Source organism: Vicia villosa, linkage group LG1, assembly GCF_029867415.1.
Source record: "Vicia villosa cultivar HV-30 ecotype Madison, WI linkage group LG1, Vvil1.0, whole genome shotgun sequence".
Classification (NCBI taxonomy): domain Eukaryota; kingdom Viridiplantae; phylum Streptophyta; class Magnoliopsida; order Fabales; family Fabaceae; genus Vicia; species Vicia villosa.
In genome coordinates, this window is record NC_081180.1 from 33,063,952 (window position 1) to 33,084,619 (window position 20,668).

Sequence of the window (20,668 nt, forward strand, 5' to 3'; positions counted from 1 at the left end):
ACACCGCTAACACATTTTAAGTGTATTCTCACGCCTTTTTATTGATTGTGTTGTTTGTGCTCATGTGAAGTACAGGCGAGCAAGTTAACGAGTAACTGCTTAAGGTACATGATGGTTTATATGCTTCCTTAGGTACTTATGTTCGGGTCTTAGAGGAGTTGCTCTGATATGTAACATTGGGGAACAAGTTGTCATTTGTTTCTCATTTCCTGTTTTAATGTTATTTTGAAGTTGTTAAGCCATTTGTGATATTTTTGCAATCGATGAAACTATGATATTAAACATAATTGTTTTCCGTTAGGTATTTTAAAAAGATATTTGGTTTTGTGTTTATTTTGATCGGTGGATCATGAGTAACATTCTAATTATTTGAATTTATTCGTTGTATTATCGTATTTATACCTAGATCAATAAAAATAGACATTTAGTCTCATTGATCTTATAATTTGTTAGTCTATTTAACATTAGTTGAATTACTTATTTACAACTGTTCAAATGAAGTGTGTTTTTAAGTAGGTTAGTAGATCAATCAAGTCTTCGAAAAAGCTAGGTTCAAGCCTAAAAATAAACATATGATATGCTACAGGTCAGACTTATACTTTAAATTTTTAAACAGGTCAGACTTAAGTTTAACAAAACCTAACTTAACCAAACATATTCTCGTCTCTAATAAAGATACATAAAACAAGTCACCAAGAAAAACACAACATTCAATTAAATTATTAAATTGACGAGTGTTCCTGTCCTTTTTTTCTTTATTTTTTTTTTGAAGATTGTATTTATATTTATTAAATTACTTAAATTAGTTATTTTAAATAATTAAATATTTAATAATTCATTTTCTTAGTCACAGTCAATTTTGGTAACAACAATTGAACTTGTATAATTTGTGTCTTCTCTCTTTCTTTAACTATTTATTTTTCACAATTTATTTCTTTTCACAGATTTCAAATTTATTTATTTATATGACATTTTTATATTATTTAATGGGTGTATGATTTAATTTATATAAAATTTTATAGTTATAATTTATCATCAATTACATTAGTGTATTTCTAAAACAAAATCAATTTATTGTTCGGTATGAATACAAAAATACATTCCGTATTATGTCAAGGGACTAGATTTTGAGAAAAAATTTAAGGTGAGACTCAATTTAGAACATATTTTGGTGTGAAAAGAGTGCATTCAAAATGCACTTCCGAAGTCTTAAATTTTCTTGGGGTACTTTTCAAGTGGCATAAGCAATTCCTTTTTTAAAATGCTATTGAACAGTATTAAAAAAGTTAACATACCATTAAGTATGATCTCAGATGATTTTTTTTTTTTTAAAAGGTTCATCTACTTTTCTTATCTACTATATCTTTCTCATATGTACAAAAGAGAATTCCCATTACTTGGCATAGTTTCAATGAGCAACCCCTATCTGGGAATCATAGCCCCAAAGGGAATTCTCATTACTTGGCATAGTTACAATGAGCAACCCCTATCTGGGAACCATTGCCCCAGTGTCCTTCACAAAGCAAGCAAGTTGCATTGGGAGTTGAAATAAAAGACATTTATGTAGGAGCAAAGTCAATTACCATAATAATTTCGAATTGTATCAGTGGTCTTCCATCCCAAAATTTAGACATATCAATAAATTCCAATGAGTTCTAGTTGAGGTTACAACTAATGCCTCCTCCGACCAAGCTTTCTGTTTCTCTTGCTGTTTCCAGGAGAAGGTTCCTCATGAACCACTGGTAAGACTGTTCCCTCCTTTATTCCATTTGAATCTGACATCTTCTCAATTGTTTTTTGTGCTTCTAGAAAAATAGTGATATCTCTTATCTGTTTGTATAGTAACTTAACACCGTCAGAGAACAATTATCCTGGAATGCTTCTATACAAATTATTAATGAAGGGAATTTTAATACCTGTTCCTCCAAATCAAGTATCCTCTCATTCTTCGACTTCATTGATGCAGCTTCTCTAAATGATCATATATAAACATGTAATGAGAACATGGTGCAGCAGTAATCAAAGAAAAAAAACAACTTCACTAACATCTTAATAAGTTATGTAAGCATCTGACTTTATTTCAAACAAATGGTAGCTTAAGTGGTAATATAATTACCGGTCTTCAGCTTCTTTAACCTTCTCTCGCCACGATTCTTGATTTTTAATGAGCTTCCGATTAACCTAAGGGAAGAATGAAGCGTATAAATGGTAGAGGTCGAGCAAACATTTTAAAATGTAGGAGAGAAGTTACCTCAGCAACAGCATTTCTTTCTTCAGTACACTTTTCTAGTTCATTTTGGATATCCAGCATTCCAGACGTTGCGGCTTTCTCCACTGCTTCAGATATGGAACTTTCTGCTTTACTTTTTGCTTCTATTAGTAAGGATTCATAATACTAAAACAAAAATGGTATAAAGATAATCAGATTTCACAAACATGACACCATATTACCACATAGTATCATAGCAACTATCCCAAAGTCTTTCATCATAAGTGAAAGCAACCTGATACTGACAACCAGGCTAGAAATTACATCACTTCCGATTAGGGGTAGAAATAGGCTGGACCGAGATAGGATTTATCAAGCTTAAGTCTAACCTGTCAAAAAAATCAAGACCTAGGTCTGGCTTGTAGTGTGTCAAAAGCTTATTTTAAAGCCCGAGTTTGTCTTTTTGAAAGTCCAGTTGGCCTGTTAGCTAGCTTACTAAAAAGTCTATTTCATTTAAACATATTTAAACTAGTCATTCGATTTATGTTTAAATAGACTAACGAGGTAAAATACCAATGATACCAAGAGTTTGTTTGGATTAACTTATTTGAGTTTACCTAGTGACATGAGTTTTGTGAGACTATTTTTTTTAAAGTTTGGTATCCGGCCTTGCGACCGACTAATCCAAGGGGACCAATCCCACCGTCCACTTGCTGGGGGGCCATTTAAAGCTTTGCTTGCTTTGTATATGAACTTGACTCAATACAGGAATTATTAGCACCTAGCGAGATTCAAACATGAGACCTAAAAAAAATAGTCTCACAAAACTCATGTCACTAGGTAAGCTCAAGTAAGTTAATCCAAACAAACTCTTGGTATCCGGCCTTGCGACCGACTAATCCAAGGGGACCAATCCCACCGTCCACTTGCTGAGGGGGCCATTTAAAGCTTTGCTTGCTTTGTATATGAACTTGGCTCAATACAGGAATTGTTAGCACCTAGCGGGATTCGAACATGAGACCTTGAGAGGAGCACGCTCTCAGGATCCAAGTCTTCATCATCGGGCCAACCCCTGGGGTTTAGTGTGACTATTTGTTTATGATAACTTACGAAAACAACTTATGTCATTGTTCATAAGTTGTTTTCAGCTTATTTTCATAGGATTTTTAAGATAGATAAGCTTATTTTGGTATTTAACTTGACATTTTATAGAATCTGACAATATAAACATCATATTTCGGTTCAAATATGTAACAAAAAATTAAAATAGATTTATAAGTTTAAATTACTAAAAAGAGTAAAAGAAACTGGTAATTTTCAGCATAGTTAACGACATGAATAATCTATAGGTGTATAATCCAAATTCAGAGTTTCATGTTTACAGAATTATTTTAACCCCTCAATGAAAAAGTTTCAAGGATGGTAGAGTTAACTTACTTGTCTTTGAGTTTCCAGTTGAGATGTAAGAAGTCGATTGTATTCATCCATAATCTGGTCATGTCCATCAATTAATCAGTGACAGAGCATGGGAAAGAATAAAGAAAACTTTTGGGAGCACAAGATACATTGAATACCATACAGTGAACAATTAAATGAGTGATATTAGGCCATGAAACGGTGTTGATAATCACACGGGATTACTTATTAGACATTTCATTTCATCCCATTTTATAGAATAAATATATGGATTGATCTCTATGTCTATATGACAGTACAGGTATTGAGTGCCTCGTGCATAAAGCCCGAGATTAGTTTCAAGTAAACAAAACCATACCACATAAAAGTTTGTGTTTCAGACTAATCTGTCCAACTAGTGTCGCCATAAATAAAATTAAGAGTTCAATATGTGAGAGAGATAACCTCTGCTTAAGTGAGCTTGTCACTGAGCAAGTAAAGATGTATCTACCAATGATTTAATATTGAAGTGCATTCTAATGTTAAACTGTTAAGGCTAGCTACACCATAACTTCCCCATTTTAGAGACGCTCATTTCGGAAAAAACTTTTTTCCATGAGAAACATACCACTTCAACTTTGCTGTTAAAGAAGGCCCCATTAACTTCTAAATCTTCATGACATTCACATGAGTCACAATCGCCTTCCTGGGACATACAGCGAAAATGCATCTCCTCTGACTTGCCATCAATTTTAGATTGGTCCTGATTTAGTCGATGGACATAATTGTCCCCCACATAATCCCAAATTTGTTGTGTTTTAGAGTCAAGAGAATAGCAATGCTGAGTATCTTGCCAATGCCGAATAGCATGCCCTTCTTTATATCTAGATTAAAAAAAGAACCATGGTATTAAAGTCTCCCCTGACAAAACAAAAACATATAACCTATTCAGAACAATAAATTGTGATTGTTTTATTTAACATATTAACTTCGGGCTCTGTACACAAGTTATTACCAGTAGGAATTGAAGAACTGACGCTAATAGGTTACCTTCCACATCCGACGAATCCACAAATCATACAAACCCAGACATCATCTAATGTTCCACAAATAAAACAGGCTTGCTTCTCGTCCTGTTGTTGACAGAATTGACAGACCTATAATATAAACATCACGAGTTCTTTACAATAGTATTCTCCATCAATACAATCATATTTCCACATGCATTACCAATAAAGCCATTGCATTAGCTAGCCAAGACGTACATGAATTTCAGTCAACGAATCATTAAAAAATATAACTAATAATAAAATACAGACTAATAAAATGCAGACGAAGAGTTTGCGCTACTATTCAAACAAAACCATTCTATGTGCAATCATTATTGCAGAGATGGCACCCTAATTTCTGTCCTTTCTTGTTCTTTAGAGAAAAAAAAATGATCAACGAATGCTTGCATCCCAACTTCAAATTAACAATTAGGGGGGAAATACACGAAGTGGATTTTAATATCTGGAATGTGCAATGATAAGTTGGCCATGTTTGAAGTTGTTATGTTGACCGTGAGGAGGATGCCAAAGGCTAGTGCTTGGGGGGAACTCGCAGCCAGGTATTTCAATTGGAACGGGTGACTCGAACACCTTTCCAGATGTTCAATCAATTTTGCCTCGTTTGGTTTGACAATATTTCACATCCAACAGGAAGTGAACTATGTCTAAATAAATTTTGTAGAAGATAGCCCCCTTACGTTTCTCGACAATGAAGTAAGACTAAGTTCATATGCTTTTCCTAGGTTGGAGAAAATTGGTAGGAACTATTGTTCCCGTATGTTACACCGTTTATTTTACTAGAGTTTGAGCTTAAGCAAGATCAAATTATTTTTCTATGAATAAAAATTCAGCTACCTTTTAAACCATTCATTTTGGGATTTAAAAAGTGTATTAACATGGCTATAAGATGTCCAAACAAAATTTCCAAGAGAGTGTCATAATTATTAAGTTATAGAATTCAATCCAAATATGTTCTTGAATTATTGTTAACAAAGAGCTTGTGACAAGCTGAGTTCAACTATGATGGATTTCAAGTTTGCAGTAACAGCATCAGGTGAGAAACTTTCAAACTCAAATATATCCAAAAGGAGGCAAATTAATCAATGCTCAAGATATTATCATGGTTAGCCAATATAATTCCTAAAAAATTTGTGCCAGATGAATGACCAGGCTTCTTATGAAGAATCATTATCACCTACCAAATACCCATGATCTAAGGATTTAAGGACAAGTTAATGTGTAAGGACAACAAAATTACCTATTACCAAACAAAACTTTAAAGAGTAATAAAATGTCAAACTAGGATTTCAATTATCATACACTGAAGAACCTACATACCTGGCAAGACAAATATGTCCATTTTGAGACACAAGGGCATCGAAATGAATGATCACAAAGTGTTGTGAGTATTCCACTGGTATCAGGGTCAAGTCTCTCTGGCATTCAAACAGAAAAATAAAAGACACGATCGCCATAAATATCAATCCATACAATCACAATCGCCTCAAACAAATAAAAAAAGAGTCAGCAAGATTCAAGCGAACAGAGGGTCACAACAAAGATGGAACTCACCTAGGCAAACTGGACAAGTTGGTATTTCTATACAACCGGCAGGAGGAATCCCAGCGACTTCTTCACATTCTGAGTACTCCACGGAAAGCAAAAACAAAATATGGCATATCTCTGCCTACATTTTGATCATCATTTGAAAAGTGGAAGAGAAAGAGAGAGAGATAAGTAACAATAAGCAAGACCAATAAATTTGAAAAACGACAAAGGTATCAACTATTGAAGAAATGCACATAAATACAAGGTTTTAAAAAACTGTTTGTTACGGCGACAAAACAGCATCAAAAGGTGTCGATACCAATACCGTTAAAAATGTAAATACAAACTTATAGCAACCCACTATTACTCACCTCACCCGGAGAAAACTTCTTCCCATTGAATTTGCTATGAAATCCATCTGCAGCAAGCTGGTCATCAAATCTAATCAACACACTATATCTATCTTCCATCCCATCGTTCCTGCCCGGTCAAAATGAACGATCAATGATAAGATATATATTAGGGTTTCATTGCTTAAAAATGCAGTGCAGAGTGCAGTGTGCGCCATTACCAAGGTTTTAGTAACAGAGAAATAGAACTTTGCAAAATGAAGTAACAAAAACGGAATTGAAACTACCTGATGAAGAGAAGATGATGAAGATGATCGAGAAGGTGAGGTCCACAGAACCGAATGAAGTCATCGAAGGAGAGGTAATTGGGGACGGCGACGATGAAGAGGAGGAGGGAAAGAGAAGTGGAGTTAGGTAGAGAGGATTCGGAAGCGGTTCGGAAGAGATGGAGAACGCCTCTGCGTTCGCTGAATTTAGGGTTTTGGGATTGGGGAGCTGAGAAGATGGTTTCGGGATCGAGAGTGGTCTCGGCGTCGACTGAGTGGACTCGGAGAAAGAACATCGTGACTCGCTTGATCGGAGAATAGAAATTTGTGTCCGATTTGTGAAAATGAAAATAATGGAAGGGCTTGATGTGTAAAAATTAAAACATAATGTCAGTTTGGGTTTGGCGGGTTCTTTCTAACGATTCAACATCTCTGTATAAGGGAAGACTTTATTTCTACGCACAATTTTGTCTCATTTTTCTCTCTAGTGCATTTGTTAATGTTAATTTAAAAAATACACCTAAATTTTAGTAGGTAAAGCTCACAAATGGACTTTTGAATCCCAAGAGCATCGGCCAAAAGTAGTGCTCGTGTCAAGAAGAATGAAATTGCATTCAAGGATGAAAGAGAATGGATTGTGTGACTTTACTATTTCACGACTTTGATGACTTTAGTTCATTAATTAATCTCTTGTATTTAAAATAAAATAGTTTAACCATTCATTTATTAAAGTAATTAAAGTTACTAAAGTTATAGAATAGCAAAGTTATTAAACCATTGTAATGCTCTTGAGATATTAAAGAAGTTTGAAATGGAGTATTGTGTAATGTTGTCATTATTCCAGCTGAACCAAAGTTACAATTGTCTAAGAATGAAGATGAGCAAGAGGTCAATCCAACTCGGTATTGGAGGCTGATTGAATCCTTGCGTTACTTGTGCAATACGCGATCTAATTTGGCAGTTAGTGTCAGTATTGTGAGTAGATTCAAGGAGAACTGAAGGTGTCTCACTTAGTAGCAACCAAGAGGATTCTTAGACACGTCAAAATTTCTATTGGATGCATAATTCTCTTTCCCGCAGCGGATACTTGCAAAAAATACAATTTACTCGGTTTTATCAATTTCAAGTGTTGCGGAGGTAAAGATGACCGAAAGTCTACAGCTGGATACATCTTTATGTTCGGTAGAATATCAGTCTCATGGTGTTCGAAGAAGGAACTGGTAGTTGCACTCTCGTCTTGTGAAGCCAAATATATATTCTTCTTTGTTGTGTGTGTCAAACCGTGTGGTTGATTAATCTATTGAAGAAGCTAGACAGCTATGAAGGTGATGTCACAAATGGAATTTTTTTTTTTGATAAATCACAAATAGACTTTTGAATCCCAAGAACATCGGCCAAAAGTAGTGCTCATGTCAAGAAGAATGAAATTGCATTCAAGGATGAGAGAGAATGGTTTGAGTGACTTTACCATTTCATGACTTTTATGATTTTAGTTCATTAATCAATCTCTTGTATTTAAAATTAAAATAGTTTTAACCATTCATTTATTAAAGTAATCAAAGTTACTAAAATTATAGAATAGCAAAGTCATTAAACCATGTAATGCTCTTGAGATATCGAAGAAGTTTGAAATTGAGCATTATTGTGTAATGTTGTCATTACTCCAGCTGAATCAAAGTTACAATTGTCTAAGAATGAAGATGAGCAAAAGGTCAATCCAACTCGGTATAGGAGGTTGATTGAATCCTTGTGTTACTTGTGCAATACGCGATCTAATTTGGCAATTAGTGTCAATATCGTGAAGATTCAAGGAGAATTGAAGGTGTCTCACTTTGCAGCAACCAAGAGGATTCTAAGATACGTCAAAGTTTCTATTGGATGCAGAATTGTCTTTCCTTAAACAGATACTTGCAAAAAAATGCAATTAACTCGGTTTTATCAATTTCAATTATTGCGGAGGTAAAGATGATTGAAAGTCTACAGCTGGATAAATCTTTATGTTCGGTGGAATATCAGTCTCATGGTGTTCGAAGAAGGAACTGGTAGTTGCACTCTCGTCTTGTGAGGCCAAATATATATTCTTCTTTGTTGTGTGTGTGTCAAACCGTGTGGCTGATTAATCTATTGAAGAAGCTGGACAGCTATGAAGGTGATGTTATAACGCTCATAGTTGATAATCTTTTCGTTATTGATCTTGCTAAGAACCCAATTGCACATGAGAGAAGCAAACATATTGAGGTGAGATTTCACTACTTGAGATAACTTGTTAGTGAAGGGAAGTTGAGATTGAGACATTGTAGAAGTGAAGACCAAGTGGCTGATTTGTTGACCCAGGGGGTCACAATTGAAGTGTTCAAAAGGTTGAAGATGAACATGGGCATGGAAGACTTTTAACACTTGAATTAAGGTGGCGTGTTAAGTAAAAAGTGATGTGTTGTAGTCGATTACCACAAAAGTTTAACTGGTTACAATTGTGTTGAAAAGTAACCAAAAAGCTGAAAAATTATAAATTCTCGAGGCTGTGACCGGTTACACATTTGCAATAACCGGTTACCACTGTCAAGAAATTTTTTTTGTTTTTAGTTGTAACGGGTTATAAGTAGTTATTTTCTATCTTTAGACTATGTTAATGCATAGAATTTTCACCCGTAACCTTTCTCTCTTATTCTCCTTTATCTTTATCTCTCACTCTCTGTCTACATTCAAACTATATGTTTCCACCAAAAGAGTGATTCTAACTTTTAACAAATCATATATTTCACCATTAAAAGATGTGAGTTTCTTTAATGAATCGCTCGAAGTCATTCTACTTTTTGAGATGATTAGTCTTAAAACAAGATTATGATCGGATGACACTTGTTGATCAAGTGATTTCAAACAAAAGAGTGAGATAAATTATAATATAAATTTAAAAAAAATCTTGATTAAATCAAAATATTTAAAAAAAAGTTAAGAAGAGATTAGATGAAGAAGAAAATAGTATAGAAGAATATAGACAAAAGTATAAATTGAATGGATAAAGAAAGAACACGCCCAAAACTACAATGCCTACATCCAACTCTCAAGTGTGCAATTTTGAAATTTTCACTATGAACTTGAATTTTTATCCGATTCAACCCATAATCTATTACGCCAAGTTTTATATCAGGTTCAGCATGTAATATGTATATAATAAGAGCTCAAGATAACAATAATAATAATAATAATAATAATAATAATAATAATAATAATAATAATAATAATAATAATAATAATAATAATAATAATAATAATAATAATAATAATAACAACTAATCTAAAGTTAAATCAAATTTAAAACTCAAGATATTTAGATAATAAGATAAATAAAATTCTAGTTTAATGTGAATTTTAAATTTTAAATTTAACCTTGATAAATTTATACCGTTATGCACAGATAATATTTATCTAATAAAAAATAATTTAAAATAATTTTGATAAAATAAATCGCTAAAGGATAACTATAAAAATAAAAAGATCAATATAAATATATAACTAGCATATTATCAAAAAGATACCAATAAATAATTGACAAATAAAAAATAGAAAAAAAATCAACATTCTTAAACATAATACGTATTTGAAATCATGAGAAAATTATATCCTCAGATAATAAAAGACATGTTTTACTAATATGTTATTTGTTAAATAAAAAATTAAACAAATTGTCATTTTAGACCATACAAATATAACTTCTATTAATAACCTATGGGCAAAATTGACAAACGAATAACACACTCAAACAAAGACTATTTAAACTAATTTACTAAAGACACAAACAAACAAATTTATCATATTTTTAATTAGTAAATATTCAAAAAAAAATGTTAAATAATAATTACAGATAACTCTCAAATTATAAAAGGAAAACATACAACTAAAATTTTCATTTTCAAATAAAAGGAAAACCTCTAATAGTAAACAATCCAATTTACAATATTTGAATTTTTAGTTGACTAATATTCAAAAATATAAAGTAAAATAAAAAAATCTCCCAAAATAAAATAAAATAAAATAATTCATAATTGTTTTTACAAAAGATAATACATGTATTCTGTACATATTAATGGACGCATTCCATTTCCATACCAAATATCGTTACGCGTTTTGGTAATCACTTTCCTTGTTTTCGTCTTGACTTTCCACGTAATTAATTAATTTTTTATGGAAAAAGCATTAATTAAATATATTATTTAAACACGTTATAACACACGCATGCACGCACTCTCACGCAGTAACGTAACACTTGTTCAGTTCTTCTTCACACTCACATTCAGATCTTCACACTTTCATTGATTTCATCATTTCTCTTCCATCAAAAAACACTCTCAAATCTCAATATTCGATTCATAAAACACTCTTAAAAAATTCTTCAAAATTCAAAATGCCATCATCAACCTCAAGAACAATCCGCAAAGCAATCGGTGCAATGAAGGATCAAACGAGTATCAGCATAGCGAAAGTAGCTGGAAACATAGCTCCTCACATTGAGGTTCTAGTCGTGAAAGCAACGAGCCATGACGAAATTCCTGCGGATGATAAGTACGTAAGAGAAATTTTCAATTTCACTTCTTATTCTAAAAGCTACGTGAATGCTTGTTTGATTTCGATCACGAAAAGGTTATCGAAAACGCGCGATTGGATTGTCGCGGTTAAATCGCTTGTGCTTGTTCATAGGTTTTTGACTGATCGGCATCCTACGTTTGAGGATGAGATTGTTCGTGTTCATGCATCACGTGAGGGGATGAGGATTTTTAATATGAGTGATTTTAGAGATGAGGCGCATTCGAATTCGTTGGATCATGCTAGTTTTGTTAGGGTTTATGCGTTGTATCTTGATGAGAAGGTTGGATTTTTGGCTTATAAGAGGGGGTTGAGAGGTGGTGGTGTTGATGAATCTGGTGATTGTGAATTTGGTTCTGTGAAGAGGAATGGGGATACTACTGTTACGCCGGCCGAGAGGGTTTTGGATAGGTTGAAGCATTTGCTTCGGATTCTTAATTGTGTATTGGATTGTAAACCGAGTGGGGCTGCGAAGAATAATAGGTTGTTGTCGATTGCGCTTCATCATATTGTGAGGGATAGTTTTAAGGTGTATGTGGAAATTTGGGATGTGTTGGGGGTGTTGATGGATAGGTTTATGGAAATGGAGTATGAGCAATGTGTGAAAGCTTTTGAGTTTTATGTTAGAGCTTCCAAGAAGATGGATGAGTTAGCAGGTTTTTATGCTTGGTGTAAGGATTTGGGAATTGCGAGATCCTCTGAGTATCCTGAAGTGCAGAGAATCCCTGAGAGTCTTTTGGGGACACTTAATGGTTTCTTGAAGGAAATGGGTGATAGAACAAAGAGTCCAAAGGTTAAGGTAATAGGTTTGGTTAAAGAACAAGAGTTAGGTTTTAATGAGTTGAAGGCTCTTCCAGCATCCGAGATAAAGAATTCAACACCTCAATCGCAATCGCCTCCTTTGGCTCCCGAGATAAAGAATTCAACACCTCAATCGCAATCGCCTCCTTTGGCTCCTGAGACAAAGAATTCAACACCTCAATCGCAATCGCCTCCTTTGGCTCTCGAGACAAAGAAATCAATACCTCAATCGCAATCGCCTCCTTTGGCTCCCGAGCCTAAAGAAGCACCTCGCATTTTACAAGAAACGGGTGACTTATTGAATCTAAGAGATGATGATAATGTTTTGGCCAATGAGCAAGGTAATAAACTTGAAATGGCATTGTTCTCTGGAGCTTCGATAGTTAAGACAGATGGTTTGTGGGAGGAATTTAGTCCATCTGAAGTGAATACGGTATGGCAGAAACCGGGGGATGAAATAGGGAAAGCGGATTGGGAATTGACATTGGTGGAAACTACCAGTAATCTATTGAAACCGAAGGCTGATCTGGGAGGTGGTTTTGATTCACTTCTACTGAATGGAATGTATGATCAAGGTGCTGTGAGACAGCATGTGAACTCAACTGATATGAGTGGTGGAAGTTATAGTAGTGTGGCATTGCCAGGAGCTGGTAGGAATGCAACACCGATTCTTGCTTTGCCTGCTCCAGATGGAACAATGCAAGCTGTAGGAACACAGGATCCATTTGCAGCATCACTATCTGTGCCGCCGCCTTCGTACGTGCAAATAGCAGAAATGGAGAGGAAACAGCATCTGCTTGTTCAGGAACAGCACCTATGGCAACAATATGGAAGAGATGGAATGCAAGGTCAAGTTGGTTTAACAAGTGTTGGAGGTCATGCTCCTGGTTCACAACCTATGAGTTATGAAATGCCCTCACAAGATATGATGAGTTATGGAATGCCACAAGTTGGTGGGATTGGACAACCTGGAGGCTATTACAATGCACCTTTTTAACACTGTTTGGAATATCAAGTGTCTTTGGGTGTGGTTGTCAAAAAAATGTTGAGGCAAACTGTCCAAGCCAGGATGAGTTTGGTTTAAGATATTTGGTTTCTTTTAAATAAGGCTTGGTTCGTGTATCGAGTATATAAGAAACAGGTTTTGACTTGAGCTTTGCCTCTTTTATACATTTATCTTACTGAGTTTTGATTATTCAAATTCAATGTAACTTCTGCATATCAAGGGTCTATGCAAAAAATAAAAGCAAAAAGCTTTGAGAGTTTCATACTCCACAAATTTACATATGTGATGTCGTTATCTCTTTAGTTCATTCCATATAATTGTTGAGGCAATTCTTTTTACTTCAAATATCAAGTATGATACATTTTTTGAAAAGTAGGAGAAGATTAAGATCTTTTGGCATACATTCTCTCCTAACTCTCATTTGGTTTCACTTTAAAGCATATATATATTTGAGATTTTCAGTCGTTCATCAAGATCAAAGGAGACTTCAACACTTAAAAAGTGCTACGGGAGATAATGATATCCACATCATACATCATAGGCTTAAGAATATGCTCAGGCTAGGAAAATTTTGAAGTTCTTTTCCGTGTTTTATGAACTTCTTAAATTTACAAAGTAGAAAATTTATGTCTTCGTCACTTTATGATTCTTTGACCTCTTTAACTTTTAGTGTGAGTGTTTCCTTTTTCTCATAATATTTGCTTTTAGTAAGACGGTTCGTAGAAAACGATTCTTTAGATTTAGAAACTGTAGTTAAGTGATTTACTATATGAATGAAATATTTTTCAATATTTTGAATATTTTTTTCAGTTTCCATTATAAACAATGCATATTCATGGATTATTATGTTCATCCTATTTTTAATTTGGTTGTAATTTTATGGGTAACTTAAAAGGTATCTCACATTTCTTTTGCAATGTTTCAGTGTGATAAAAAAAAATCATTAATACTTAAAATTATAGTGATGATAGTTTTAACTTTTAAATTGTACAGTGTTATTTCTTTATCCTCTTTAGTCTATAAATTTTTAGGTTTGTTTTCTGTTAAATCATTAATTTGATGTGTTTGAAGAAAATAACTATTTTTAAGAGTGTCCCAAATATTAGAGTCAATGTCGTCATTAAAAAAATTAGTTTTCTCTTTTCAATAAACATGCATATCACCGTTGAAAAATGTGAGTTTGTTTAATGAATCATTTGAAATCATCCTACATTTTAAGACGATTAATTTTTAAACAAAAGTTATGATCTAATGACTCTTGTTGATCAAATGACTACAAACACAAGAGTGAAGTAAATTGTGATACAAAAGTTTTCAAAACTTTTATTTTCTTTTAAGTAGATGAGTCTTTGGTTTCCAACATGTGCATCACTTTCTCTATTTATTTTTATTTATTTATTATTACAGGTTGTTATCATATCCTATGTATTTTTCTAAATTTTATAGGGGTGTTTATTTCAAGTGTAAAAGTTATATATTTTTTTTAGAATAAATGGCAAAAACTTTTAAGAAGGAATTAGATGAAGAAGATAGGATAAAATATAGAGTTAAGGAATAAAGAAAGGACACACTAGATTTATTCTGATTGTGCCAAACAGCAAGACCTACGTCCAGCCCCCAAGGATACAATCTTTAAATTTTAACTATCAACTTGAATTTTTATCTTTGGTTCATCAACAACCTCTTACGCCAAGCTTTTATATTAGGTTCAACTTGCAACCTTTATAATATCAGTTTAAGAGAAAATTTATCTCTTTGTATTATAGTTACATATCAGAAATTACATCAGTGGATAACACAATTATCTATTTAAGAAGTCACTCTCTCAATACTAAAATTATCTGAAATATGTATGAAAATTTACGAGCAAGGTGAGAGTATGGGAGAAATATTTTTTAGAAAATTTATGTGTTTTGAAATGAGCACAATGCCTCCTTTTATAGTAAAAAAATATAGCGATTTTTAAAAATTTGGAAAAGCTCTATCTTATCCATAATCGATTATGCTATGACAATAATCAATTATATACAAGCAAAAAATAAAAGTTTTTGCTAGATTAAATTTCTCTTAATAATTGATAACAAACCCTTCCTAATTGACATGGCTTTGTTTGAAAAAGCTTTTGGCTAGTTGGAAGGTGTTTTTAAGAAGAAATTGAAAAGAGACAAAGACTTGAGAAATATTTAGTGAGTTGTGTATGATTTTAATATTTAGAGAGTAACACATTTATTTTATATAATTGATCTTAGAAAGATATTAAACTTAGTTTCCAATAAGATGGTGTGCATTCAACAGTCAAGTTCGATTCTTGATATTCTTCATTTGGATTTGATCTTTGTTTGATCCAACTATTAGAAATTTTTTATTTTTAATTTAAGATAGTTTTTCTTCATTATTTGACAATATTTATGACAGTTTATATTTTATGATAGCATAGTTTATTCGTTTTTGGCATCATTAAAACATGTTAATTACATAAAATTTGTGGCGTCTGCAGTGAGAACGTGAATTTCAGTTTTTTTTTTTTACTTTTTAGTATGTTGAGGGGGTTTAAAACCCCCCTATTTCAAACTTTTAATAAACAGTAACTTTTAATAAAAAGTGTAATTTTAACAGGGATTTGTTTTATGGGGTTAAAATCCCCGCTATTTTAAAGTTTTTTTTACTGTTTGCCACTGATCATTAAATATTTAGCATGCTTATTTTTTCTGGGGATTCAAAACCCCTCTGAATAATTTGAAACGGAAAAACATGCTTGCTTACGTGAGACTTATTAGTTATTACGTCGTAGCCTGAGCCCATAGAACTATAGTAAAGTCATTTATCATTCATCTAAATTCTCTGTGTTATAAATTGTTGTAACAAGAGTGGCTAATTTTATTAGGTTAGACCCCTTGAAATGAAAATTTCCTAAACTTATTTCATCAAATTGTAATTTTCAGAGCGTTGTTCTATGCAATTGTAATATTTTTTATTATTCAATAAAAATTATGTGTAACATTTTTATTCATTGACGAATGAGTTTATTCATCCCAAATCAGACAAGCGTACTAACTATAATTTGTACTATTGTATCCCATTTTATTGAGATTTTGTCTTGCCACCTTCTAAATTATCCCTGGCACCCTCCAAAATAGTTGAAAAGACCAAAATATCCAACAAAAATTATTTATCAAATTTTTTGAAATCTGCGCCAATAGCTGGAAATTTCAAATCTTTGAGCGATATCGGAAATTTGTGCAGCGTATCGGAAATTTCGCGAAAACAAGTAAGTTTCCGGTATTTTTTACAATTTTCGGTATTTTATACCGGAGATTTTAAAACTTACGGTATTTTGTACCGGAAATTTCAAAATTTCCGGTATCTTTATAAAATTTTGAAATTTACGGTATTTTCTCCAGTACCGTAAATTTTGAAATTTCCGGTATTTCTTTTTTTTTTAAATGCTATATTTCTTATATTTTTAATTTTTTTCAGTGAGGACTAGAGGCAGTGATGGTACTTTTGCGGGTCGGGGCATCGATAGAGCCGATGCTCGTGCTCGGGCTGATGCTGATGAGGCTGGTACGTCAGTCTTACGTGATGGAAGCGTAGCACCCTAAACCCTAATCGGAAAGGAGGGCTGAGCAGGCGGGTAGGGGGTTCCTTACACCTCGGCGTCGGGGTGGTAGAGCTTCCACTACTGTGCATCAGGATGAGGTTGCAGAGGTTGTTGTTCAGGAGTCGGTGGCTATTGCTGGGGAGGGAGTTGCTGATGAGGGGGTACCTAGAGTTGAGGAGCATGTACCTGTTGTTGATGAGGAGGTGGCTAGAGTTGAGGAGCGGGTGACTTTGGCTGATGAGGGGGTTGCTGAGGAGCGGGTGGTGCATGATACGGACACCACTACAGGTGCATCTACAGAGCCATCAGTTCACACTAATAAGGCTTTTTCAGAGGATCTTTTGGCAGGTCCGTTTTGACAGGATATGCTGACCATGTCGCCTTTAGGATATGGCAGGGCGAGGTATGCAACATTGCTTAATTTTTATTATGCAATTTGATTTATTCTATTGTGTTTTAATTGTATTTTTTTTGTTACAGAAGCGCCCAGTGTTGAAGGTCACTTCTCACGGGTCGAAGTTGAAGAACTTCCCCAAGAGACTGATGCCTGAGGAGGTGGCGAGGATCGTTCGAGAGTTCCATTTATTGGACTTTGCTGGATGCTCCCTGATGATGTTGGACTCCCCTCTATTATCAGCTTTTTTAGAGAGATGGCCCTCGGAGACATCATCCTTCCATCTTCCATTCGGGGAGATGACAATGACTCTGGATGATGTGCATTCCCTGTTTCACCTTCTGATAGCTGGTACATTTTTTACACCAATTCATAGGGACCAGTCGAAGGCGGTGCACATGGTGATGGATGCGCTAGAGGTTGATGAGCTGGCTATGCTCAAGGAGTTTGGTGACACTCAGGACTTTCACCTTAGGATGTCTTAGTTGAGGAAGGTTTATCAGCAGCTTGTCGATGCAGAGAGGTACTAGGTTGCCGCTAGGGCGTACATGTTACATCTAGTGGCATGTACTCTCTTTGCGGACAAGACTGCATACTATATAGATGTCTGCTATCTTACTCTCTTCAGCGACCTTGAGATCCCGTGTTGGGCTTGCGAAGTGGCTGCTTTGACGATGCAATACACGGCGCTTGATGCCGCATCTCATCCTGACACCAAACAGCTTGCTGGTTATCTAAGCTTGTTACAGGTATATTATAATTTTTTACATGGTTTTTTGTGTTTAAATATATTTTACATGGGCTTGTTAAAACATTTGGTTCCTCTAAAATAAGGCTTGGTTCATGTATCGAGTATACAAGAAACAGGTTTTGACTTGAGCTTTGCCTCTTTTATACATTTATCTTACTCAGTTTTGATTATTCAAATTCAATGTAACTTCTGCATATCAAGGGTCTATGCAAAAAATAAAAGCAAAAGCATTGGGAGTTTCGTACTCCATAAATTTTACATATATGTTGTTGTTATCTCTTTAGTTCATTCCATATAATTGTTGAGGCAATTCTTTTTACTTCAAATATCAAGTATGATACATTTTTTGAAAAGTAAGAGAAGATTAAGATCCTTTGGTATACATTCTCTCCTTACTCTAGTTTAGTTTCACTTTAAAGCATATATTTATTTGAGATTTTCAGTCGTTCATCAAGATCGAAGGAGACTGCAACACTTAAAAAGTGCTGCCGGAGATAATGATATCCACATCATACATCATAGGCTTAAGAATATGCTCGGGCTAGGAAAATTTTGAAGTTCTTTGTCGTGTTTTATAAACTTTTTAACTTTACCAAGTAGAAAATTTATGTTATCGACACTTTCTGATTCTTTGACCTCTTTAACTTTTAGTGTGAGTGTTTCCTGTTTCTTATAACCTTTGTTTTTGGCAAGACGGTTTTGTTCCATTTCATATTCTGCAATTTATGAAACAAAGCAGAAAAATTCGTAGAAGATGACTCTTTAGATTTAGAAAATGTAGTTAAGTGATCTCCTATTTGAATGAAATTTTTTTTAATATTTTGAATATTTTTTTTCAGTTTCCATTATAAACAATGCATATTCATGGATTATTATGTTCATCCTAACTCTTTTTAATTCGAAATCGGTTGTATTTTTATGGGTAACTTAAAAGGTATCTCACATTTCTTTTGCAATATTAGAGTGTGATACACAAACAAATTCATTAATACATAAAGTATTTTTTTTCTTTATTCTCTTTGCTCTATAAATTTTTAGGTTTGTTTTCTGCCACATTATTAACTTGATGTGTGGGAACAAAAGAATTATTTGTAAGAGTGTCTCAAATATTAGAGTCAATCTCTTCAATAAAAAATATTAGTTTTCTCTTTCGAGTAAACATACATATCACCGTTGAAAAATGTGAGTTTGTTTAATGAATTGTTTAAATTCATCCTACGTTTTAAGACGATTAATTTTTAAACAAAACTTATGATTTAATGCAACTTGTTGATCAAATTACTTCCAACACAAGAGTGAAAGTAAATTGTGATACAAAAAGTTTTCAAAACTTAATTAAGTAACACGATTTTTCCAAAGACTTTTAAGAAGAGATTAGATGGAGAAGAAGATAGTAGAAAAGACGATACACGAAAATATAGAGTTAAGGAATAAAGAAATGACACACTAGATTTATTCTGATTGTGCCAAACCAGAAGATCTACGTCCAGTCCCCAAGGATATAATCTTTAAATTTCAACTATCAACACAACCTCTTACGCCAAGCTTTTATATTAGGTTCAGCTTGCAACCTTTGTAAAATTAGTTCAAGAGAAAATTGCTCTCTTTGTATTATAGTTACATATTATAAATTACATCAGCGAATAACACGATTATCTATTTAAGAAGTCATTCTCTCAATACTAAAATTATATGAAATATGTATGAAAATTTTTCGAGCAAGGTGAGAGTAGGGGAGAAATACTTTTCATAAAACTTGTGTGTTTTAAAATGAGCACAAGAACTCCTTTTATAGTAAAAAAAGATAGGAAAATGAAATTTTGGAAAAGCTCTATCAAATCCATAACCGATTATGCTACGACAATAACCAATTATGCACAAGCAAAATATGAAAGTTTTGCTAGATATGAACCATAATATATTATTAGATATCCATAATCGATTACATTACTACTATAATCTTCGGTAGATCAAATTTCTCTTCATAATCGATAAGAAACACTTCCTAATTGATGTGACTTTGTTTGAAAAAGCTTTTGGCTAGTTTGAAGGTGTTTTAAAGAAGAAATTGAAAAAAGATAAAGACTTGAGAAATATTGAGTTAGTGTGTATGATTTTAAGATTTAGAGTGTAACACACTTATTTTATATAATTGACCTTAGAAAGATATAATACTTGAGTTTTGAATGATGTTGTGCCACTACTATAAGTAACGTTTTTTAAGACAAATTTTACAATTCGAACAATAGAAAAACAAGAGTATAGGTCCTCAGAGCGCTAAATAACGCTTCGACACCTAGTTACTACATTATATATTTTTTCAATTGTTTAATCATAATTTCTTACTTGGTGTTTTTCCTAATTCCATTTTTATCTTTGTTAATTTTTTTATTGGTATTTACCTCGGCTTTATGTACCACCTCGGCTTTATGTTCCAACTGAGAGGTAATATATTTTGCATTAACAATTTTGAAATACTATTTTCAAAATCTTATTTTAATTCTTTATTTGATATATTCAAACACCTTGGTTTTCTTTAAAAACCTATGTGATATATCTTTTAAATGAATTCTCAAGACGCTATTGTGTTTTTTATATTTTATATTTTAAAATAATAATGTCACGTCAATTTTTTTATGAAATTGACGTTTATTTTGCATGAAATACTTCATAGAACTAGCTGGTTTCTAGCTTTTCAGTTACCTATCAACGCTCTA

The 20,668-nt window shown here is 33.3% G+C and overlaps 2 protein-coding genes across 2 annotated transcripts; one reads left to right on the forward strand and one right to left on the reverse strand.

Moving 5' to 3' along the window:
* Positions 1–1,277: 1,277 nt before the first annotated feature.
* Positions 1,278–7,317, reverse strand: LOC131633438 (BRAP2 RING ZnF UBP domain-containing protein 1). Its single transcript, XM_058904157.1, has 11 exons — positions 6,839–7,317; positions 6,573–6,681; positions 6,226–6,340; positions 5,992–6,089; positions 4,655–4,761; positions 4,233–4,488; positions 3,647–3,700; positions 2,252–2,395; positions 2,117–2,181; positions 1,917–1,971; positions 1,278–1,830 (listed from the first exon to the last, which is right to left on the reverse strand). Exons 1-11 carry the CDS (start codon positions 7,111–7,113, stop codon positions 1,672–1,674), a joined length of 1,437 nt encoding a protein of 478 aa, XP_058760140.1. The 5' UTR covers positions 7,114–7,317; the 3' UTR covers positions 1,278–1,671.
* Positions 7,318–11,073: 3,756 nt separating this feature from the next.
* LOC131603983 (probable clathrin assembly protein At4g32285) lies at positions 11,074–13,705 on the forward strand. Its single transcript, XM_058876470.1, has one exon. The coding sequence runs from the start codon at positions 11,220–11,222 to the stop codon at positions 13,194–13,196; it is 1,977 nt and encodes a 658-aa protein (XP_058732453.1). The 5' UTR covers positions 11,074–11,219; the 3' UTR covers positions 13,197–13,705.
* Positions 13,706–20,668: the final 6,963 nt, after the last annotated feature.